Consider the following 26,209-nt stretch of genomic DNA (forward strand, 5'->3'; position numbering starts at 1 on the left):
AAAATAAATGAGGCTTTGTGAAAAAGGATGCAATAATCAACACGCTTCCCAAATTGATAAAGCACCTACTGTGATTTATCACATCCAATAAAACATCGACCTGTAGGCTGCTTCATTCTAGAAGGTTGGGCGTTTCTGGAGTTGTCCAAGCAGAACAAACAGTGTTGGATAAAAAGGTTAGACAGTGGCCTACGTCACACAGCTGCAGCACTGGTGTACAAGACGGGGGGGTTACAGACTGCAGCAGTATAAAACTTCTCTAGCAGGGAAGAGCACTTAACCAGGAGAGGAATCTAGTCTACGGATAAACTCCCTGTCCACACGACTGCGGCGCAGACCTGACTGACTGCCCCATTAACCAACTCCCATAATCCCTAGTACACTCCATCTCTCTCTCGCTCCATCTCTCTCTCGCTCCATCTCTCTCTCGCTCCATCTCTCTCTCGCTCCATCTCTCTCTCGCTCCATCTCTCTCAATTCAATTCAAAGGGCATTATTGGCATGGGAAACATGTCTACATTGCCAAAGCAAGTGGAATAGATAAAAACAAAAGTGACATAAACAATCAAAAATTAACAGTAAACATTACACTCACAGAAGTTTCAAAAGAATAGAGACATTTCAAATGTTATATTATGGCTATTTGTAATCTTAGTGCAAAGGGAAAATAAATAGACCGATAAATATGGGTTGTATTTACAATGGTGTTTGTTCTCCACTTGTTGCCCTTGTCTTGTGGCAACAGGTTACACATCTTGCTGCTGTGAAGGCACACTGTGGTATTTCAACTAATAGATATGCAAGTTTAGCAAAATTGGAATGGTTTAAAAAAAAATAGCATGCCTAATCTGAGGGTGTAACTCTCTCTCTCTCTCTCTCCATTCATCGCTAAAGAAAAGCGCTGGAGGGAATAACTGACGTTTTAGGTGCTCCTTACCAAATTATTTTTTGCATTGATATTTTTTGCACATAATGTTTTCGCAATAATTTCCTAGGACCTAAAAGAGCTTCTGGACATCAGAACACCGAGGATTTGTACTTTAATGAGTCGGAGGCGAAGGACATACTACTCAGTTCGCTAGTGCGGCAGGACCAAGTGATGATTTGATACAGTGTTGCACTTCACTAGCAAAAAGCTCAAGTCAAGACAGATGGAGACGGAAGCAGACAGGGGGAGTAGATAGATTAATGTGATTGAAAGAACCTACATTTTCATCAGGATATTTTCTACTGTTTTTATTTGTTGGCTTAAGGCCCATGTATTTGACTTAGTTGACGATGGAAGTCGTAGGCCTACAGCTGCATCTCTACGCTGACGTTTCTTTGGCATCCAGTAGATCACAGTGTATCAATGTGTCCCTATGGCAGAGGCTAGTGCGCTCGGCATAGTTGAATTTAAACTTCTAGATTTTTAAAAATCAAATTACTTTGGATTTTTTTTTGATGAACCATGTGACAATGACTTTGAGAAACGAAAAATGATATTATTTTTCAAAATAAACTGTTCCAAGAAATGTCCAATATAAACATAACTGGCACACAGATCGGTAGAAATATTAGGATCAATTGTAAGCTTGCACAAAAACTTACTTGAAACTCATGAGCACTGCAGTCATAGGAGGTCCGTGAAAAAACGTGCCCCCCTATGATAACCAAAGGCCCGTCGAACTGATTCATTCTGCCGCAGGGTCTTTACGGTTGTTATCATTAGCCTAGTGGATCAGACTAAGAAATTGTCTCGTTTATCTTCTCATAGAGTTTAGCTGTAGGTTGTTGCATCGTTTCTGTTTAGAGTTCATGCTAGTGTAAATCTGGAGTGATGTGTTATCATGTTTGCTAAATAAATACCGGAGGACAGTGGAGCGGGGCACACTTTGCTACATGATGCGCTTTGTGCCCGCCCAGCGCAACCTGCGATTACCGTGAATCTGATTGGTCAAGACACAGAACAGAATGCACAGAACCTGAAGCACTCCAATATAAAAAGACAGATAGGCTTACATAGTGTGCAAGATGACAAACAAATCTTGAGTCACGTGACTCAAGTCCGCATCTCTGATTAGCTGAATAGGGCCATACGCAAACAAGAAAATGCTTAACAAGAAGCAGCACTCCTAGTGGCCAGTGATTTTAATGCTGGAAATCTGAAATCAGTCTTGTCACCTGTGTGTCACCAGCATGTCACCTGTGCAAATAGAGGCAAAAAAACAACAACTGTAGATCACCTTTACGCCACACACGTAGAAGCATACAAATCTCTCCCTCAAACAAATCTGACCTTAACTATATCCTCCTGATTCCAGCTTACAAGCAAATATTCATCTGATGGCATTGAGGAGTTTACCACATCAGTCACTGGCTTCATTAATAAGTGCATCGACAACGTCATCCCCACAGTGACCGTTCCTACATATCCCAACCAGAAGCCATAGATTAAAGGATGGAGCTACCGCTTTCAAGTAGCGGGACACAAATCAAGACGTGGATAAGAAATCAGCGTCAATACAGGACCAAGATTGAATCCTACTCTTTTGGCTCTGATGCTCGTTGGCTGTGGCAGGGCTTGCAACCTATCACGAAAAAGAAAAACCCAGCCGCAACCTGCCCAGTGACAAGAACCTACCAGACAAGCTAAATGCCTTCTACGCTTGCAGTGAGGCAAGCAACACTGAACCATGCATGAGAGCACCAGCTGTTCTGGATGACTGAACACTCTTCATAGACTATGTAAGACCTTTAAACAGGTCAACATTCAAAAAGCTGCGGTGCCAGACAGATTACCAGGACGTGTACTCTGAGCATGCGCTGACCAGCTGGCCAGTGAAGTGTCTTCACTGATATTTTCAAACTCTCCCTAATATAGTCTGTAATACCTATATATTTCAAGCAGACCACCATAGTCACTGTGTCAAGAACACCACGTTAAATTACTATTACCCCGTAGCACTCACATCTATAGCCACGAAGTGCTTTGAAAGGTTGGTCATGGCTCAAATCAACACCACCATCCCAGACCCATTCCAATTCGCACACTGCCACAACAGATCTACAGATGAGGCGTTATCTATTGCACTCCACACAGACCTTTCCCACTTGGTCAAAAGGAACACCAACGTGAGAATGCTGTTCATTGAATACAGCTCAGAGTTCAACACCATAGTGCTCTCCAAGCTCATCACTTAGCTAAGGACCATGGGATTAAACAACACCTTCTGCAACTGGATCCTGGACTTCCTGATGGGCCGCCCCCAGGTGGTGAGGGTAGGCAACAACACAGGCTGACCCTGTTTTGAGGTGTTTGAGCACCTGGAGGACCTCCTCTGCCACTTTCACATCATCAGACAAGGTGACGATGACTGTTTGTTCCAGGGTCTAGTCTGTCAGTGCAGAGTATACAGCTGCCTGCTGCTCAAGATGACGCTCCAACATGTCATAAGTGGAGTTCCATGTTGTTGTGACATGGTGTATGAGCTTGTGGGTCGGTAGCTGTAACATTTCTTACTTGGTCTTGAGCACATGAGTGGCTGTTGGGCTTCGGTGGAAAAAGGAAATCTGGTTCACTGAGAGTTGGCTCCCGTCCCTGACACACCAGGGTGATGATGCTTTAAATATGTGGCCATGCTCGATATATTTCCATGATCAAGTCAAGATTTCTTGTGGCACAATGCCTACACACCGTAATGGTCTTGTCCACCACCCTTCTTCCGTCATCATATTTGACAGGGAAGCCAAAATGCTCCCATACATGAGACTTAAATGAAGCGGGAGGCTTTTCCAGCTCCTCCGCTAGCCATGGCTGTCACTGCTCTTTAGTCTTCTTGGCTTTTTGCAACGCGAGCATCCAGGATTGATTCGTTGGGATTCAACAGGCCCCGTTCACGTGATCAATACACACAACTGCTTTAAAAAAAATAATCAAATCAACCTTCGGGCTTCAGAGTAAAACACAGCACACATATGTCTTGTCTTTATCTTTTCACTGCAACTCTGCATCGAGATTTAGGGAATTATTACTTTAAAAGTCACCGCGGCAGTAAAACTGTATTACACAATATGATGGTTAAACTTAGCAATTGATCCACATTCGGGCCGAACCGTGGGGGGTGATCCGTACGGATCACGGATCAACTACGGTCCGTTAAACCACTAGTCAAAAGCTACAAGTTCCTCAGTGTCCACATCACTGAGGAACTATCATGGTCCAAGCATACCAGAAGGCACAACAATTACTTTTCCCCATCAGGAAGCTGAAAAGATTTGGCATGGGCCCTCAGATCCTTAAGAAGTTCTACAGCTTCACCATTGAGAGCATATTGACTTGCTTTAACACCGGTTGATATGGAAACTGCTTGGCATCCGTCCACAATGCGCTACAGAGGGTAGTGAGAACGGTACAGTACTTCACTGGGGCCGAACTTCCAGTCATCCAGGAGGTGTCAGAGGAAGGCTCTAAAAATTGTCAAAGACTCCAGTCATCCAAGTCATAGACTTGTTCTCTGTAGTACCGCACAGCAAGCGGTACCGGAGCGCCAAGTCTGGGACCAAAAGGCTCCTAAACAGCTTCTACTCCCAAGCCATAAGACTGCTGAACAGTTAATCAAATGGCTGCCCGGACTATTTGCATTGACACCAGTTTTTTTTGCACTGACTCTCTTGCACTGGCTCTATGAACACTCACCGGACTCTACCCATAACCTCACACATACTCCACTGACACACATACTCCACTGACACATACTCCACTGACACACATACTCCACTGACACACACACACACACACACACACACACACACACACACACACACACACACACACACACACACACACACACACACACACACACACACACACACACACACACACACACACACACACACACACACACACTGCTGCTACTCTGTCTACATTGCCACACTCTTACCCCTACCTACACATATTACACACTGCCTTGTACATCAGCTGATATCTCAAAGTGCTGTACAGAAACCCAGCTGCTGCTACTCTGTCTATCCTGATTGCCTAGTCACTCTTACCCCTACCTACATGTACATATTACCTACATTTCTTCAACTGCCTTGTACCCCTGCAAATTAAATCAAATGTATTTATATAGCCCTTCGTACATCAGCTGATATCTCAAAGTGCTGTACAGAAACCCAGCCTAAAACCCCAAACAGCAAGCAATGCAGGTGTAGAAGCACATTGACTCGGTACCAGTACTCCTTGTAAATAGCCCGGTTGGGAGAGTAAGCATTTCACGTTGAAGTCTACACCCGTTGTATTCTACGCATTTGACTAATGACTCTTCATCGCTCTCTAACAATCACAATTCAATTTATTGTCATGAGAAACATATGCCAAAGCAAGTGAAATATATTAAAAAAACTAAATGGAAATGAGTAGAAATTAACAGTAAACATTGAAAAGTTTTTAAAAAATAGGCATTTCAGTTCTCTCACGTCACCCCGCTCCTCCGCTCTCTCCAGTGTCATTATTGATGATCTCCATTACCTAGGATAGGATAAAGTAGTCCTTCTCACCCCCCTTAAAATACTTCTATTGTAAAGTGGTTGTTCTGGATGTCATAAGGTGAATCGCCTTAAATGTTAAATGTAAATGTAAGTGTCTCTGCTCGCCCTCTGCCTCCATAGCTAGAACGCTGTCTAACACATCAAGACATCTATTACACCAACTGATCACTCCTCAAAACTCTTAAATACAGTGCCTTCAGAAAGTATTCATACCACTTCACTTATTCCACATTTTGATGTGTTACAGCATGAATTCAAAATGTATTAAAGAGTTTTTTTCTCACGCATCTACACACAATACCCCATAATAAACATGCTATTAGAAATGTTAGCAAATGTATTAACTTCTTATGGCTTTAGATGCACTATCGTAAAGTAACTGTTCCACTGGATGTCATAAGGTGAATGCACCAATTTGTAAGTCGCTCTGGATAAGAGCGTCTGCTAAATGACTTAAATGTAAATGTAATGGCTGCAGGGGCAGTATTGAGTAGCTTGGATGAAAGGTGCCCAGAGTAAACTGCCTGCTCCTCAGTCCCAGATGCTAATATATTAATAGTATTATTAGTATTGGATAGAAAACACTCGGATGTTTCTAAAACTGTTTGAATGTCGTCTGTGAGTATAACAGAACTCATATGGCAGGCAAAAACCTGAGATGAAATCCTAACAGGAGTGGGAAATCTGAGGTTGGTCGATTTTCAACCCAGCCGCTATTGAATACACAGTGGGATATTGGTTATGTTGCACTTCCTAAGGCTTCCACTAGATGTCAACCATCTTTAGAAACTTGTTTGAGGATTCTACTGTGAAGTGGGACCAAATGAGAGAGGAATGAGTCAGAGGTCTGCCAGCAGTCACGCGCTGGTCATGCGCATTTCACATGAGAGGTAGCTGCGTTCCTTTGCTTTTCTGAAGACAAAGGAATTCTCTGGTTGGAATATTATTGACGTTTTATGTTAAAAACATTCTAAAGTTTGATTCCATACATCTTTTGACATGTTTATACGGACAGTAACGGAACTTTTTGACAGTTCGTCTGCAACTAGGGAACGCGCTTCATGACTTTGCATTTGTTTACCAAACGTGCTAACAAAAGTAGCTCTTTGGACAAAAATGGACATTATCGAAAAGAAAAAAAACCATTTAATGTGGAACTGGGATTCCTGGGAGTGCATTCTGATGAAGATCATCAACGGCAAATGAATATTTATAATGATATTTATTACTAATTTTGACTGCACAATATGGCAGATATCTTTTTGTCTGCTTTGTTGTCGGTCTGAAAGCTGTACTCAGATTATTGCATGGTTTGCTTTTTCCGTAAAGCTTTTTAAAAATCTGACAGCGGTTGCATTAAGGAGAAGTGTATCTATATTTCCATGTCTAATAATTGTATTCTCATCGACATTTATAATGAGTATTTCTGTAAAATGATGTGGCTCTCTGCAATATCACCGTTTTTGGAACTGGTGAACATAACGCACCAATGTATACTGAGATTTAAAAAAAATATAAATATGAACTTTATCGAACAAAACATACATGTATTGTGTAACATGAAGTCCTATGAGTGTCATCTGATGAAGATCAAAGGTTAGTGATTAATTCTCTCTCCATTTGTGCTTTTTGTGACTCCTCTCTATGGCGGGAAAAATGGCTGTGTTTTTCTGTGGCTTGGCTCTGACCTAACAATTGTTTGTGGTGCTGTCGCTGTAAAGCCTATTTGAAATCGGACACCATGGTGGGATTAACAATAAGATACATGCATGTTTGAGGAATTTTAATTATGAGATTTCTGTTGTTTGAATTTGGCGCTCTGCACTTTCACTGGTTGTCATATCAATCCCGTTAATGGGATTGCAGCCCTAAGAAGTCAATAATCAAATACAGAAGTCTTCACACACCTGAGTATATACTTTGTAGAATTACAGCTGTGAGTCTTTCTGGGTAAGTCCCTAAGAGTTTTCCACACCTGGATTGTGCAACATTTGCCCATTATTATGTTCAAAATACTCAAATGGATTGTTGATCATTGCTAGACAATCATTTTCAGGTCTTGCAATAGATTTCCAAGTAGATTTAAGTCAAAACTAGCTCGGCCACTCAGTAACATTCAGTCTTGTGTTTTAGGTTATTGTCCTGTTGAAAGATGAACTCATCTCCCAGTGTCTGATGGAAAGCAGACTGAACCAGGTTCTCCCGTAGCTCCAATCAGTCTCCTTTTTATCCTGAAAAACTCCCCAGTCCTTAACGATTACCAGCATACCCATAACATGATGCAGTCACCACTATGCTTGAAAATATGGAGAGTGGTACTCAGTAATGTGTTGTATTGAATTTGCCCCAAACACAACGCTTTGTATTCAGGACAAAAAGTGAATTGCTTTGCCTAATTTCTTGCAGTATTACTTTAGTGCCTTGTCGCAAAAAGGATGTACAGGCTTCCTTCTTTTCACTCTGTCAATTAGGTTAGTATTGAGGAGTAACTACAATGTTGTTGATCCATGTTCAGTTTTTCTCCTATCACAGTCATTAAACTCTGTAACTGTTTTAAAGTCACCATAGGCCTCATGGTGAAATCCCTGAGCGCTATCCTTCCTCTCCGGCAACTGAGTAAGGAAGGACGCCTGCATCTTTGTAGTGACTGAGTGTATTGATACACCATCCAAAGTGTAATTAATAACTTCACCATGCTCAAAGGGATATTCAATGTCTGTTGTTTTTTTTACTCAACTATCAACAGATGTCTGTTGTTTTTTTTAGCCATCTATCAACAGGTGTCATTCTCTGCCAGGCATTGGAAAACCTCCCTGGTCTGTGTCGTTGAATCTGTGTTTAAAAATCACCGCTCGACTGAGGGACCTTACAGATGTATGTGTGGGTTACAGAGATGAGGCAGTCATTTAAAAAATCATGTTAAACAATATTATTGCACACAGAGCGAGTCCATGCAACTTATTAGGGCTTGTTAAGTAAATGTTCTCTCCTGGACTTATTTAGGCTTGCCATAACAAAGGGGTTTATTACTGGGGGGGGGGGGGGTTCTAGCGACACCTTGTGGCGAGCCGGGCGCCTGCAGGATGACCTCGGTTGTCAGTTGAACAGTGTTTCCTACGACACATTGGTGCAGCTGGCTTCCGGGTTAAGAGGGTGGGAGTGAATACTTTACTGTAGAATCATTCACACACTGTTAATGTGTGGAGAGTTTGGGGCTCATTACCAAGAAACCACTTCCACAAGCTGTGTAAGATTCCTCAGACAAGTGAATAAAATCACTAAGGAAAGTAGGTTGGAAAATTGATTAATTAAATAACTGTCAACATGTACATTACCATTAGCTACAAGAACATGACATTATGCCACTTAGTTGCTGAAAGGACTATGTTATGATGCATGGTGCAGCAGAGCAGACAGGCAGTGTGTGTGTGCGGGTGTTGACCAGGTAGGCAGCCAGGCACTGACATTACTGGGTGCTCCTCCTGTCCCGTTGCTGCCTGCGTCTCACCAGCAGGGCTGAGCAGAGGGCTGAGCAGAGGGCTGAGCAGAGGGCTGAGCAGAGGGCTGAGCAGAGGGCTGAGCAGAGGGCTGAGCAGAGGGCTGAGCAGAGGGCTGAGCAGAGGGCTGAGCAGAGCAGAGGGCTGAGCAGAGGGCTGAGCCTGCTGCTGCATTATTGAAGATGAGTGTTGGGTTCACTGAGGCATGTCTGCATCCTGAATCATTTACATCCTGCTAATGTCAGCTCTCATCTACCACCAACGCCTTACTGCCTGCCTTCTACAGGTCAGGCCCCCATTCCTTAACCATGGCCTCTACAGCCTTCTCTGCTCTGTGGATCTGGCTGATGTTATGGAAATATATGTTTGTCCTGAATACAAAATGCTATGCCCCACCCTCACGCCTGTTGTACCAAAAAAACATCTGCACTAACATTACAGCACAGTTGGCTGTAAAATGACGGTAAGATACGGTAGACCATTAAAGGATCCAACTAATATACCCAGTTTTGAGTGTCAGCTTTTATGGGCTTTCCTTTGCCAGATGTGTACATTTTCATATCTAGCAATGATACAATGTGCTTTTAAATATTTACACCATGCATCTTTTGAATACTCTGTAGTGTCACTGCTCTAGCTACCTTAAACAACATGCAAATAAGCCAAATCTCAAGTGAAAACCAAAATTTTCTCTTCAAAGACATCGGCTAAGAATGTATTTTTTTCTCCCCCACTTCACCCCGTTGTTTACGCAGTCTGACAAGTCCAGGGAACAGGAGACCTTCAACCTTCAACCACAAAGCACCACAATATTGGAAGATGACAGCCTTAACAGAATCTAGCCTGGCATTCCAATGTTAAATCATTCAGTCGTGAAAGGAAAAACAGGAGGAGAGCACACACACAGAGGAGAGAAGGAAGCCACATCATCTCTTATATGCGGGGGATGGAAGTCCAACCCACTTCCTCTAAATGAGGATGACTATGTTAAATAATGACCTCTTATTGTTAAAACCAAGGTTGTTACAGGGCACAAGAGGTACTAAGGATCCTACCTCCACCACTCTGCAAACTGGAGTCAGCGTGTGCCCGCGCGCGCACGCCAAGCACTGTCCCTTGAGAGATGAGCACAGACTTCTTTATTAGGTCATATCAACCTCCACTCATCTCTGAGCTAGAAAAACAGCACTACTGACCATTGGACTTCTAGGCTCAATCCCAATAACCTCCTTTAGCCCTTCCCCTCCACTTTGCGTGATTCAGCATCAAGTCGGAGTGGTGTTGAAAATTCAACATTGAATGAGAGGTCGTGTCGTGCCTTTTCAGGCCTCTAGTTGACCCTCCAAACGATGAGAATCGCAAATATAAGTAATTATAACTCTATAACAAATTGAAGATTGCGCTGTACTAGATGACCGCTAGCTCCGACCAAATTTAGCTTTTGTTTATTTTTAATTTAAATAAATAAAAGATTATGTATCCGCTGTCATTTCTTACAACCGAGAATAACTTTGAACATCAGATTGGCAGTTACCTCAATTCTGGTTAACTTCAACTCATCTGTCCTGGGCTCTGTCTGTAATTCCAACTAACTTTTCGGGCTACCCAAGAGGAAATACCGACGTCACAGAGGCAAGAGAGGGGGGATCCTGGTGAGATTAAGGTGAAGGAAGAACCGGAAACCTCTTCCCTCCATTCTATTGGCCAATGTACAGTCAGTTGATAATAAGATGGATGACCTCAGATCGCAGATTTGCTACCAACATGACTCTCGAAAACAGAAATATTCTCATCTTTTCTCAAACAAGCCTCTCAGACAATATATGGGACATATTTGACTTGTTCCTGTCCTCTGCCGTAGCCTCAGGGTTGTCTGCGGTACCCCTATTCTTTGCTATCCAACTCTATGGATTCTTCATTCACCGTCCCGACAGGACAGTGGAGTTGGGGAAATCGAGGGGGGATGGGTTTGCCTCTTCATCAACAACTGGTGTGCTGACTCGAGCGACATTGAAGTGTTGATTAACTGTTCACCGTCTTGGAAAACCTTATGGTCAAATGCCAACCCTTTTACCTCCCGAGGAAGTTTTCAGCTGTTATTGTGACTGTTGTATACATTCCAACTCAAAAGAAGAAACATAACAAGCTGGCATTAAAGGAACTGTATGAGGCTATAACCAAGCAGAAAAACGTACATCCAGTAGCTGCTTTACTGGTTGCCGGCGATTTTAATTCTGCTTCATTGAAAGGCGTGACGCCCAACTTCAACCAACACGCCTCCCTCGCCACTAGGGGAGATAAAGTCCTAGAGTACCGTTAATCTACCCTCAAGCAAGCATACAAGGCCCTCCCTGGTCCGCCATTTCGGCAAATCAGATCAGGTACTCCTGCTTCCTGTTTACAAGCACACGCTCAAACAGGAATTACCCCTGACTTGCTCCGTCGAGAAATGGTCTCCAGAATCAGAGATTATCCTACAGGGCTGCTTTGCTAGCACTAATTGGAATGTTTTGGGACTCCACCAATAACGTCGACAAGCTAACCACCTCCGTTACCGGCTTCATTAGGAAATGCATCAGTGTTGTTGTCCCCACAGTTAAGGTTCGCTAAACTAAAGGATAGGGGTACTGCAGACAACCCTGAGGCAACGGCAGAGGACAGGAACAAGAAGTCCCGCTACGACCTCCACAGAGTCATCAAACGACAAAAGGACAATATAGAAGTAAGGTGGAATCATATTACACAGGCTCCGACGTCCACAGCAGGGGCTACAGCCCATTTCGAATTAGAAAGGAAGAGCCAGCCATGATCTGCCCAACAATGCCTCTACTAGACAAACTCAATGCAATTTATGCTAGCTTTGACATTAACATAGTGCAGAGTGTGAGGGCTGCCACCAACCCAGAAGATTTGGGTCCGAGCGAGATCACCCATTGGTTATGGCACACAACTCCATACGACCCACTCCAATTTGCATACCAACAGATCCATAGACGACGCAATCTCAATTGCACTCCACACTGCCCTCACCCACCTAGATAAGAGGGTGTGTGCTTACTCACTTCTTGTACTCCCTGTTCACCCATGACTGCGTGGCAACGCACGACTCCAACACCATCATCAAGTTTGCTGACGACAAGACGGTGGTAGGCGTGATCACCAGTGACAATGTCAGAGACCTGGCAGTGTGGGGCTGGATCAACCTCTCTCTCAACGTTAGTAAGACCGAGGATCGTGAACTACAGGAAACTGAGGGGCGAGCACACCTCCATCCACATTGACAGGGTGGCAGTGGAGCGGGTCGAGAGCTTCAAGTTCCTCTGTGTCCAAATCACTAAGAAGGCGTGGATCCACCCGAGGTCCTCCATTATCAACCACCCTCCAACTTTTCATTACATCATTTACAACTACTGTTGTTGTCATTATCGGCTAAGAAAGTTTTCTTGGTCTATCATACTGGGCACATAATATGAAAGATACATAGATTAACTAAAAACACTAGCACTGCAAACACCCATTTTCCTTCTTCGTCCCCCTTCTGAGACTGGCTGCCTGTTGAGAACAAGTAACAGGCCGAACCTCCCACCCACACAGCAACCACCACCTCTATATATTCCACACACCAGAATTCAGTATTTGATTCTATGATTGCCATCTGAGTGTACAAAAAAATCTTTGAAAATAAATTAAATGACACAACTGTACCAAAAACTATTGAAGTTTATGTATTCAAATCTTAAATATTGGCAGGTTGGTTTTAACAGCTGTTTCACAAGGTGTTCATTATAAGTTGTAAGGTATCCCTTGATGTTATTTATTTGTTCCACATTATTCATTGTTGTATCCTAGGACCTACAATAGATCCATATATATTCAACTACAACGGTGTACTACTGAGCTATGAGATGTAAAAACAAACCATAAGAGAGGACTAGTGAAATTATATTATTTCAGTGTAGACAAGGGAAGGGCAGGTTCAAATATGAACATGACAGCCAGACAAGCCAGTGTATGAATCAAACGGATTTGCACATGAATGGAGTGGAAATTAGCTGACTTCCTGGTCTGTAAGGTAAGTAACTTTAATGTGTCAAGCAGATTGCATGTTTTCTCTGCCATTTCCAAAACATAGCAATATTTAAGACATGGATTTCATGTTGTAATGTTAATAACACAGTACCCAAAAGTAGTTTGAAGTAATGTTTTCATTTCATTAGCTAAACAAAACCTGTATAAACAGTAAAATTGACACGGAAATCAGCCTTGTTTGCATAACAATGATGAAAAGAACGTCATTACGGCTGTAACGATTTCAAAAATTTTAATCATTAGGTCATCCCACCGCTGATATAGCAACGGACGCTAATAGTTTATCGAATCCCATTGCGACGTTGAGGGGGCATTATTTGGCATGACAGGCCCTCAAATCCTCAAAAGGTTCTACAGCTATACCATTGAGAGAATCTTGACTGACTGCGTCACTGCTTGGTATGGCAAGAGCACTGCCGTCGATTGCATGGCGGTGCAGAGAGTGGTGCGGACAACCCAGTACCATCACTGGGGCCGAGCTCCTGGTCATCAAATCTGACTCCAACAGGCACCTGAACAGCTTATCCCCATGCCATAAGACTGCTAAATAGCTAACTAAATGGCTACATGAACGATCTGAGTTGACCTTTGCATTTTATTTTTGGACTGCACACAGGGTCATACATACTATACACACATAATCCAACACACATACAAACACTCCATCGTTTGCTCTCACACACATAACATACACACACATTTACACCGACTCTACACACACCCAATCACATACAATCATCATATACGCTGCTGCTACTCTGTTTATCATATATCCTGATGCCTCGTCACCTCACCCCTATACATATCTACCTCTATCGCTCCAGTATCCCCGCACATTGTAAATATGGTACTGGTACTGACCCTATATATATATATATATATATATATTATGCTTACTTTAACGTGTTCTTCGTATTTCTATCTTGTGTGTTTTTGTTCTACCTTGTTATTCTTAGTATTACATGATTATTCATTACTGTATTGTTGGGGTTAGAGTTTGCATTTGACTGTACTTGTGCATATGACATTAAAACTAGAAACTCGAATCATGCAAAAAAAAATTGTACAGTTAAGAGGAATGTGTTAGTTAATGTTGAGAAATGCATATTTACGGAAATCGCTTTTTAATAGCTTTTTAATAAGCTAGCTGTCTAGCTAACATTAGCCAACTAGAAAAACATTTAGCTTGCTGTATAGACGTTTCTCATTTGTATGAATGTGTTGTATAATGTTTTAGGGACTCCTAAGCAAACCAGTAAACCAGGCTGCCATCTTGTGAAATCCAGTGGATGTAAATAATCTATCCATCTAGCTAGCTACCTAAAGCATTTACTGCAAATTTAATGTCCAATTTTGTAAGCTTGCCAACCCCTATCACAGAGTGATTCCATGTAATGTGATTTGTTAAGCTAAATTTTACTCCTGAACTAATTTAAGTTTGCCTATTTTTTAATTTTTTTTTAATTTCACCTTTATTTAACCAGGTAGGCAAGTTGAGAACAAGTTCTCATTTACAATTGCGACCTGGCCAAGATAAAGCAAAGCAGTTCGACAGATACAACGACAGAGTTACACATGGAGTAAAACAAACATACAGTCAATAATACAGTATAAACAAGTCTATATACAATGTGAGCAAATGAGGTGAGAAGGGAGGTAAAGGCAAAAAAGGCCATGGTGGCAAAGTAAATACAATATAGCAAGTAAAACACTGGAATGGTATTTTTGCAATGGAAGAATGTGCAAAGTAGACATAAAAATAATGGGGTGCAAAGGAGCAAAATAAATAAATAAATAAAATACAGTTGGGAAAGAGGTAGTTGTTTGGGCTAAATTATAGGTGGGCTATGTACAGGTGCAGTAATCTGTAAGATGCTCTGACAGTTGGTGCTTAAAGCTAGTGAGGGAGATAAGTGTTTCCAGTTTCAGAGATTTTTGCAGTTCGTTCCAGTCACTGGCAGCAGAGAACTGGAAGGAGAGGCGGCCAAAGAAAGAATTGGTTTTGGGGGTGACCAGAGAGATATACCTGCTGGAGCGTGTGCTACAGGTGGGAGATGCTATGGTGACCAGCGAGCTGAGATAAGGGGGACTTTACCTAGCAGGGTCTTGTAGATGACATGGAGCCAGTGGGTTTGGCGACGAGTATGAAGCGAGGGCCAGCCAACGAGAGCGTACAGGTCGCAATGGTGGGTAGTATATGGGGCTTTGGTGACAAAACGGATTGCACTGTGATAGACTGCATCCAATTTGTTGAGTAGGGTATTGGAGGCTATTTTGTAAATGACATCGCCAAAGTCGAGGATTGGTAGGATGGTCAGTTTTACAAGGGTATGTTTGGCAGCATGAGTGAAGGATGCTTTGTTGCGAAATAGGAAGCCAATTCTAGATTTAACTTTGGATTGGAGATGTTTGATATGGGTCTGGAAGGAGAGTTTACAGTCTAACCAGACACCTAAGTATTTGTAGTTGTCCACGTATTCTAAGTCAGAGCCGTCCAGAGTAGTGATGTTGGACAGGCGGGTAGGTGCAGGTAGCGATCGGTTGAAGAGCATGGATTTAGTTTTACTTGTATTTAAGAGCAATTGGAGGCCACGGAAGGAGAGTTGTATGGCATTGAAGCTTGCCTGGAGGGTTGTTAACACAGTGTCCAAAGAAGGGCCGGAAGTATACAGAATGGTGTCGTCTGCGTAGAGGTGGATCAGGGACTCACCAGCAGCAAGAGCGACCTCATTGATGTATACAGAGAAGAGAGTCGGTCCAAGAATTGAACCCTGTGGCACCCCCATAGAGACTGCCAGAGGTCCGGACAGCAGACCCTCCGATTTGACACACTGAACTCTATCAGAGAAGTAGTTGGTGAACCAGGCGAGGCAATCATTTGAGAAACCAAGGCTGTCGAGTCTGCCGATGAGGATGTGGTGGTTGACAGAATCGAAAGCCTTGGCCAGATCAATGAATACGGCTGCACAGTAATGTTTCTTATCGATGGCGGTTAAGATATCGTTTAGGACCTTGAGCGTGGCTGAGGTGCACCCATGACCAGCTCTGAAACCAGATTGCATAGCAGAGAAGGTATGGTTAGATTCGAAATGGTCGGTAATCTGTTTGTTGACTTGGCTTTCGAAGACCTTAGAAAGGCATGGTAGGATAGATATAGGTCTGTAGCAGTTTGGGTCAAGAGTGTCCCCCCCTTTGAAGAGGGGGATGACCGCAGCTGCTTTCCAATCTTTGGGAATCTCAGACGACACGAAAGAGAGGTTGAACAGGCTAGTAATAGGGGTGGCAACAATTTCGGCAGATAATTTGAGAAAGAAAGGGTCCAGATTGTCTAGCCTGGCTGATTTGTAGGGGTCCAGATTTTTCAGCTCTTTCAGAACATCAGCAGAATGGATTTGGGAGAAGGAGAAATGGGGAAGGCTTGGGCGAGTTGCTGTTGGGGGTGCAGTGCTGTTGACCGGGGTAGGAGTAGCCAGGTGGAAAGCATGGCCAGCCGTAGAAAAATGCTTATTGAAATTCTCAATTATGGTGGATTTATCAGTGGTGACAGTGTTTCCTATCTTCAGTGCAGTGGGCAGCTGGGAGGAGGTGTTCTTATTCTCCATGGACTTTACAGTGTCCCAGAACTTTTTTGAGTTAGTGTTGCAGGAAGCAAATTTCTGCTTGAAAAAGCTAGTAGCCTAAGCAAACTAAGCATTAAATTGTAACTTTTTTCAGTTCCACATCAAATTAACAACCATGAAAATAAAGTTCTCTCTTCTCTTTCTTGTGATGAGAGTCTCGAGACAATGCATTAAATCCCAGACAAAGCTTTAGCTACTACAGCGACTGAAATGACTGCAACACTTAGAGCTACAGCTAGTTTCAGAATGGCTGGCAAGGAATAAGTTAGTCCTAAATGTTTCAAAAACAAAAAGCATTGTATTTGGGACAAATTATTCACTAAACCTGAACTAAATCTTGTAATGAAAAATGTGGAAATTGAGCAAATTGAGATGACTAAACTGCTTGGAATAACCCTAGATTGTAAACTGTCATGGTCAAAACATACTGTCACGGCTCCTCCTCTGCAGTGCAGGGGGCGGTTCTTCCTGCAGGCAGAGGAGGGTCGTTAGTGACTGGAGTCACCTGGGCTCAGGGTATTTAACCTGCTCCTGCAGGTATGATCCTGTTAATGTACACAAAGAGCTGACATGAATAATATGCATGTCAATCTCTCCTGGCTCAAAGTGGAAGAGAGATTGACTTCATCACTACTTATATTTATGAGATGTATTGACATGTTGAATGCACCAAGCTGTCTGCTTGTACTACTGGCGCACAGCTCGGACACCCATGCATACCCCACAAGACATGCCACCAGAGGTCTCTTCACAGTCCCCAAGTCCAAAACAGACTACGGGAGGCGTACAGTACTACATAGAGCCATGACTACATGGAACTCTATTCCACATTAAGTAACTCGTGCAAGCAGTCAAAAAACAGATAAAAATACACCTTATGAAACAGAGGTGACTGTGAAGAGACACAAACACTGGCATAGACACAAACACAGGCATAGGCACAAACACAGGCATAGGCACAAACACAGGCATAGGCACAAACACAGGCATAGACACAAACACAGGCATAGGCACAAACACAGGCATAGGCACAAACACAGGCATAGGCACAAACACAGGCATAGGCACAAACACAGGCATAGGCACAAACACAGGCATAGGCACAAACACAGGCATAGGCACAAACACAGGCATAGACACAAACACAGGCATAGACACAAACACAGGCATAGACACAAACACAGGCATAGGCACAAACACAGGCATAGACACAAACACAGGCATAGGCACAAACACAGGCATAGGCACAAACACAGGCATAGGCACAAACACAGGCATAGGCACAAACACAGGCATAGACACAAACACAGGCATAGACACAAACACAGGCATAGACACAAACACAGGCATAGGCACAAACACAGGCATAGACACAAACACAGGCATAGACACAAACACAGGCATAGACACAAACACAGGCATAGACACAAACACAGGCATAGGCACAAACACAGGCATAGACACAAACACAGGCATAGACACAAACACAGGCATAGACACAAACACAGGCATAGGCACAAACACAGGCATAGGCACAAACACAGGCATAGGCACAAACACAGGCATAGACACAAACACAGGCATAGACACAAACACAGGCATAGACACAAACACAGGCATAGGCACAAACACAGGCATAGGCACAAACACAGGCATAGACAAACCCAGGCGTAGGCACAAACACAGGCATAGGCACAAACACAGGCGTAGGCACAAACACAGGCACAAACACAGGCGTACACATGTAGACATGGATTTTGTGTTGTAGATATGTGGTAGTAGAGTAGTGTCCTGAGGGAACACAATGTGTTGTAGATATGTGGTAGTAGAGTAGTGTCCTGAGGGAACACAATGTGTTGTAGATATGTGGTAGTAGAGTAGTGGCCTGAGGGAACACAATGTGTTGTAGATATGTGGTAGTAGAGTAGTGGCCTGAGGGAACACAATGTGTTGTAGATATGTGGTAGTAGAGTAGTGGCCTGAGGGAACACAATGTGTTGTGATATGTTGTAACTGTATTGTAACGTTTTTAAAACTGCCTTTATTTTGCTAGACCCCAGGAAGAGACTGCCTTGGCAGCAGCTAATGGGGATCCATAATAAATACAAATAGATGCAATGGAAAGACAATGTATTCCATTGAGCCCATTTCAGCCATTACCGGGGTGTGTTTGCCAGGTCATTATAATAATTTCCACGGTCGTAGATTTAACGGGGAAAAACAGCAGGCGCGAGCAAGAAGAGTATGAAAGAGTCGCAGGAGTAAAATGAAAGCAATCAATCCAGCGAGATTTAAATGACAAGAGGATTCTGCACCCCTCCGTCAAAGGAAATAGACAGATCTTCAGGTGGGTGGGTCATGCGCGTTGCTAGCAGTACAACTCAATCTCCTTTTCTCTCTCCCTCTCTCTGAGATTCATTGAACTGGGTTATAGAAGAGGAGCACACAAAAGAATGCATCAGTCAAAGTTAAAAGTGAATTTGAATACTTCCAAGATTTAAGCTAAATATTCCAAGTTTAAGCATAAATGTCAATGTGAAATGAGCTTTAAACACTGTAGCATTTTAGAACATGGTGTAGAGTAAAACACATGGCTTGGTTCAGAAATCTTGCCATTGTCCTTGCATCTTTCACCTCATATCTGTCCTCTCTATGCCATGATTAACTTATGACACATTTCAACAAACAAGCTCTCTTTTCAGTATCATGTAACTAAGACTTGGCCTATATAAAAGTCTTAATAATTCAATCAATCATTGCAGTAGTTACGGTTAAGGGGCACAGCATCTACAAAGAAAACGGTAATGATGAAAATATCCTCTCTAGCATCGGCAACAGGAGGACCATTATGAAGATCAAGAGAAAACATCCAAGGGTGAACGAGAGCTTTATTTGAGAGTGAACTACTTCAAATGTTTTTTTGCTAATGCTTTCCTAAACGCATGCCCTGGAGTGTGCCCTTTGAGTGCAGTGCAGCACAGCCCTATCACGATGTTACAGGCCTTCACGAAACTAAAGCCTGATGATATCATTGAGCTTGAGTGCCTGCAGAGCATGCTCACAATAAGGACGGCATTCCGACAGAGACCCAAGTCACTGATGACAAGTCCAGGTGGTGAAACTGGGTCAGTCTCTATTGAGCTTATGGTACGTTTTAAAGCCCATCTACATCAGATTAACGTGAAATGTTGCTATGGTTGTTGTTTTGGATCTGCGAAATGTGTCATTTCGATTTGAATTTCTGAAACTGTCTTTACTTCCTAGCCAGTAACGCCACAGCTAGCATACTTAGCATGACTTTATTATGTTTCACTGTGCTAATCATTAAAAAAAAAGTGCTTGAATTTAATTCTGAATAGATTTTCTTGTAAACTCTGCCAGTTTTATATGGTAATGGAGCTCCATTTACCTTTCCACTCTACATGATGCCTCACGGATGTTAAATTAGCACGGATAATACTTAGAACGGAACTTGTGCTAATCTGGTCGAGGACAACAGCAGAACAAGTTGCAGAGGAATCTCAAATACACAGCCAGCCGAACCACCCTGACATTATTAAAATAAAAAAACTCGATGTTAAGCAGAGCCCACAGCATATCATGGAGTTATTACTTTGAACAGAGAGCTGTTTCAAGTGTATCGAAGCGCTCCAATAGTGGCAAATTTAAAATCGAATTACCGTAAAATGTTAAACGCTAAATCTCAAATAGTCGCCTGTACCTTTTAATAGCCAAGCAATGGCAAACATTTCACCAAATAAACACGCTGTTTCAAATAAACGCCCTGTCTAAATGAATTATTTACAAAGTTAACATGAATTACCATTAATTGTTTGTTACACTAAATAATTCAGTAATGACAAAAAAATGCCATTTTAAATCCCCAGTAAGAAACTGCTAGCCATTGGCTACTAACAGCTTGAGCACTGCTAGCTAACTGGTAACCATAACAATCAACTTCGGGAATACAGACCCCTAGAAATCGGCCGATCAACCTCTAAGAACTGCTGAAAAAGCACAGTCAAGGAAAATAATTATTCTGTCAAGGACATTGACTCTATTTAGAAAAAACTAAATATACTAAGACATGATAACTGTGACAGTGTGTCAATGAGAACACATAAGTGGTGAAGAATTTGCTGGAAGGGAATGCTGGAATTAAACAATTAACTATGCAAATGAGCAAAAGCTGTGTGTATTAAGGAAATAGAAGCCTGGCTGAAATAGAAGCCTGTCTCTAAAAAGTATATGTTGTGTTCAGTGATTTAAGCACATAAACTTCAGGGATATTAATTTAAGTTTTACGGAATTATAAATAGGAACAGAAAAGCATTTAAGAGTGGATTATGAAAGCAATACAGTGAGTCAGGTTCAAATGTAATAATATAATTGAATAAATCCCCCACTGTGAAGGAGCAGGATAGTGTCTATTTATGCAAGTAGTTAGAGAATAGGTTATTTACGGTGAAATACAATTTCTACTTTTGCCCTCGAGACATGAAACAAGATGAACTGGAATAATCAACAGTCAAGTCTAATCTTTAACTGCCCTTTGTTTTTTGGTTCCATAAACTATAAACTCACAACTCAAAAAATAAATTGCACAAACAGCGAAAATACGCTGTTACTTCCTAGTTGGGCTACATTTCAGCAGACAAAAGGAAAGTAAATCTTAACTGGCTTTAAAACTTACATTGCCGTTCAACAGACAAAATACTAAGCAAAATACGTAGGCATACAGTTCATTCGGAAAGTATTAAGACCCCTCGAGTTAGTCCACATTTTCTTATGTTAGTCGTATTTTAAAATAGATTAAATAAATAGAAACATCAACCAACACACAATACCCCATAAGGACAAAGCGAAAACAGGTTTAGACATTTTTGCAAATGTAGTAAATATAAAAATCAGAAATACCCTATTTATGTCAGTATTCAGTCCATTTGCTATGAGACTGGAAATTGAGCTCAGGTGCATCCTGTTTCCATTGCTCATCCTTGAGATGTTTCTACAACTTGACTTAAGTCCAACCTGTGGTAATTTCCATTGAATGGACATGATTTGCAAAGGTTACACACACCTGTCTATATAAAAGGTCCCACAGTTGACAGCACATGTCAGAGCAAGAACCAAGTCATGAGGTTGAAAGAATAGTTCGTATTGCTCCAAGACAGGAATGTGTCGAGGCACAGATCTGGGGAAGGGAACTAAAAAATGTCTGCAGCATTGAAGGTCCCCAAGAACACAGTGGCCTCCATCCTTATTAAATGGAAGAAGTTTGGAACCACAAAGACTCTTCCGAGAGCTGACCGCCCATGCCAAACTGAACAATCAGGGGAGAAGGGCCTTGGTAAGGGAGGTGACCAAGAACCTGATGGTCATTCTGACAGAGGTCCAGAGTTCCTCTGTGGAGATGGGAGAACCTTCCAGAAGAACAACCATCTGTGTAGCATTCCACCAATCAGGCCTTTGTGGTAGTGGCCAGACTGAAGCCACTCCTCAGTAAAAGGCACATGACAGCCCGCTTAGAGAACTCTTAGACCATGAGAAACAAGATTCTCTGGTCTGATGAAACCAAGATTGAACTCTTTAGCCTGAATACCAAGCGTCACATCTAGAGGAAACCTGGCACCATCCCTATACTGAAGCATGGTGGTGGCAGCATCATGCTGTGGGGATGTTTTTCAGGGGCAGGAAGACTAGTCAGGATCAAGGGAATGATGAAGAACAGAGAGGTCATTGATAAAAACCTGCTCGAGAGCGCTCAGGACCTCAGACTGGGGGCGAAGGTTCACCTTCCAAAAAAGACAACGACCCTTAGCGCACAGCCAAGACAATGCAGGAGTGGCTTCGGGATAAGTCTCAATGTCCTTGATTGGCCCAGCCAGAGTCCGGACTTGAACCCGATCAAACATCTCTGGAGATACCTGAAAATAGCTGTGCAGCGACGCTCCCCGTCCAACCTGACAGAACTTGAGAGGATCTGCAGAGAAGAATTGGAGCAACTCCCCAAATACAGGTGTGCCAAGCTTGTAGCATCATACCCAAGAAGAGTCAAGGCTGTAATCACTGCCAAAAGGTGTTTTTATAAATGTGCAAACATTTCTAAAAACCTGTTTTTGCTTCGTCATTATGGGGTATTGTATAGATTGATGACGGGAAAAAAACACATTTTAATCCATTTTAGAATAAGACTGTAATAAAATGTGGAGAAAGTCAAAGGGTCCAAATGCACTGTACTTAAAGTAGCTAGAAATATTTCATATATATTTCATAATATTACATTTCTTGAAAAAGAACGGTATTGATAAACGATCCTGTGGCTATTTCCAATTCCCCCTGGTATACAGTATATACAGTATATCGCCCAAGCTCAGAACGTTACCTATCCTGCTGTCCATGACATAGGTCTCGATGATAGAACTTTTCTTACAGATGTCATCAGCCATGGAGGAGCAGCTGACCTCTAGGTGTTTCACCTGCAAGCACAGTAGACACATATTAGATGCACCAGAACCACAGGAATACATACATACTGTATACAAAGCACCCGCCACAGCTACCAGGGCGGGCGGGCGGTCGGGCGGGCGGGCGGGCGGGCGGGCGGGCGGGCGGGCGGGCAGGCAGGCAGGCAGGCAGGCAGGCAGGCAGGCAGGCAGGCAGGCAGGCAGGCAGGCAGGCAGGCAGGCAGGCAGGCAGGCAGGGTAAGAATAAAACATGATCTCAGGAAAAAATGTCCTAGGCTGCAAAACAGCCAGGCCAAGGCACGAAAACAGCAAAGCACGAAAACAAGCAAAAGGTTCCCGTTCAGTGCAGGTACAGACATATTCTGGTGCATTTCAAAGTGATTTAAAATCACCAGTAAAAGATGGCATCACAATTTCATTGGGAAGTAAATCAATTCTAGTGGCCCAAAAATAAGGATTCATCACTGCCGCAGACTCATAAATTGCAGAGAGGAACATTAACCTTATTCCACAACTTTCTTTTATGTCATCTCATTCTCAAATCATGGCCATTAATATGGAGTTGGACCTCCCTTTGCTGCTTTAACAGCCTCCACTCTTCTGGGAAGGCTTTCCACTAGATGTTAGAACATTGCTGCTATAACAGCCTCCACTCTTCTGGGAAGGCTTTCTACTAGATGTTAGAACATTGCTGCTATAACAGCCTCCACTCTTCTGGGAAGGCTTTCTACTAGATGTTAGAACATTGCTGCTATAACAGCCTCCACTCTTCTGGGAAGGCTTTCTACTAGATGTTAGAACATTGCTGCTATAACAGCCTCCACTCTTCTGGGAAGGCTTTCTACTAGATGTTAGAACATTGCTGCTATAACAGCCTCCACTCTTCTGGGAAGGCTTTCTACTAAATGTTAGAACATTGCTGCTATAACAGCCTCCACTCTTCTGGGAAGGCTTTCCACTAGATGTTAGAACATTGCTGCTGTAACAGCCTCCACTCTTCTGGGAAGGCTTTCCACTAGATGTTAGAACATTTCTGCTGTAACAGCCTCCACTCTTCTGGGAAGGCTTTCCACTAGATGTTAGAACATTGCTGCTGTAACAGCCTCTACTCTTCTGGGAAGGCTTTCCACTAGATGTTAGAACATTGCTGCTGTAACAGCCTCCACTCTTCTGGGAAGGCTTTCCACTAGATGTTAGAACATTGCTGCTGTAACAGCCTCTACTCTTCTGGGAAGGCTTTCCACTAGATGTTAGAACATTTCTGCGGGGACTTTTAGCATTTAGCCACAAGAACGTTAGTGAGGTCGGGCACTGATGTAGCGCAATTAGGCCTGGCTCGCAGTCGGCGCTCCAATTCATCCCAAAGATGTTCGATGGAGTTGAGGTCAGGGCTTAGTGCAGGCCAGTCAAATTCTTACACACCAATCTCGACAAACCATTTCTGTATGGACCTCGCTTTGTACACGGGGGCTTTTTAAAGCTGAAACAGGAAAGAGCCTTCCCCAAACTGTTGCCAAAAAGTTGGAAGCACAGAATCGTCTAGAATGTCATTGTATGATGTAGCGTTAAGACTCTATACCCGTCGCGTGTCGCTGAATTAGCCAAAAAAGGGGTGTCCACATCATTTTGGCCATGTAGTGAGTATATATAGATAGTAGTATGGTATCTTATACGGTTTATAGTAGAGTAGTATATTGTAACCTGGGTGGATCGAGCCCTGAATGCTGATTGGCTGACAGCCATGTTATATCAGACTGTATACAATGGGTATGATAAAACATCTATTTTTATTATTTACCATTTATTTACCATTTTATAATAGCAACAAAGCACTTTGTGATATATGGCCAATAAAAAAAGTGCTGTGTCCACACCTCCTCGAGCCCTTGCTGCTTATGTATACACTAGTATTATATTATAACTAAGTATGAATAGCGTAGAGATTCTACCTTCTCCTCCAACATCCACTTCTCCTGCTGCACCCCAGCCAGCCTCTGGAACAGCTCCCCAACCTCATCATCAGACAGGTCAGCAGGCCGCTGGGACTGGGGGCTGCCACTGGCGGACTGAGGACACACAGGACCAGACAGCACTGTTACACCTTCCCTACATGAACTTAGAGACAGAGTCAGACGGAGCGAGAAGCTTATTTTGTGCAATCCGTTTATTATACTTCTCTCTATCAGTCTAATGGAACAAGCTTATCTCTGTATTATACACACAGACCTGGAATACGTATTTGATCTGTTCAGTGGAAACAATTGGAGGATTCTAAATTGTATGGTTTAGAGATTTTTTTCTCTCCGTCTTTCCCCTTCCTTAACAATCCACATCCCTGGCAGAGAAACATTACAGAACATGTATTTATTCAAAGGATTCTAATTATAGTATCCACATTTTTTACAAAGCTATTCATAGCAGAGGAGCACATAAACATGAAATGCATGTGAGCTCCCTGTTGAGCTACCTGTCATGACTGTGGTTGCTGAAAGTTCAGCCTCTCATCTCTGCCTCAGTGTGTACTGTTTGTACTCTGTGCAGTTACCAACGCAATGTAAGAGGTAGTGTGTGTTGCTGCAGACAACGTCATTGGTTCTCTTTGTGGTTCCATACATCAAAACATTTCTCGTTATTCAATGGGTGGATTATGCAGTTTCATAACTCTTTCCCACCTCATTTGTGCTCTTTACTGTCAAACATCGATCTCGTCAATACTCTGCGTTGCTTTCACAAACTACATTGTATGTGCCTTGGCCAGTTCTGTGGACCCGTGTGCAGACTTGGTTTCCCGTCTCTAGCTGACTAGTGTAATGTACTTTGTTGGTGCTTTGATGACAGATGTAGTGTACAGTGCCTTGTTGATGCTCTGTGCTGACTGATGTAGTGTACAGTACCTTGTTGATGCTCTGTGCTGACTGATGTAGTGTACAGTACCTTGTTGATGCTCTGTGCTGACTGGTGTAGTGTACAGTACCTTGTTGATGCTCTGTGCTGACTGGTGTAG

General features: G+C 42.7%; 1 protein-coding gene across 4 annotated transcripts in view; it reads right to left on the reverse strand.

The window, feature by feature from the left end:
• The window catches only part of gripap1 (GRIP1 associated protein 1), an 84,934-nt gene that overhangs the window by 14,846 nt on the left and 43,879 nt on the right, over nucleotides 1-26,209 (reverse strand). For all 4 annotated transcript variants that reach the window (XM_046364905.1, XM_046364903.1, XM_046364904.1 and 1 more), the window contains 2 exons: nucleotides 25,155-25,271; nucleotides 23,124-23,217 (listed from right to left, as the gene is read on the reverse strand). In XM_046364905.1, coding sequence (XP_046220861.1) covers nucleotides 23,124-23,217; nucleotides 25,155-25,271 — 211 coding nt within the window. The remainder of the gene's footprint in view (nucleotides 1-23,123; nucleotides 23,218-25,154; nucleotides 25,272-26,209) is intronic.

Source organism: Oncorhynchus gorbuscha, linkage group LG10 (genome assembly GCF_021184085.1).
Source record: "Oncorhynchus gorbuscha isolate QuinsamMale2020 ecotype Even-year linkage group LG10, OgorEven_v1.0, whole genome shotgun sequence".
NCBI classification, from domain to species: domain Eukaryota; kingdom Metazoa; phylum Chordata; class Actinopteri; order Salmoniformes; family Salmonidae; genus Oncorhynchus; species Oncorhynchus gorbuscha.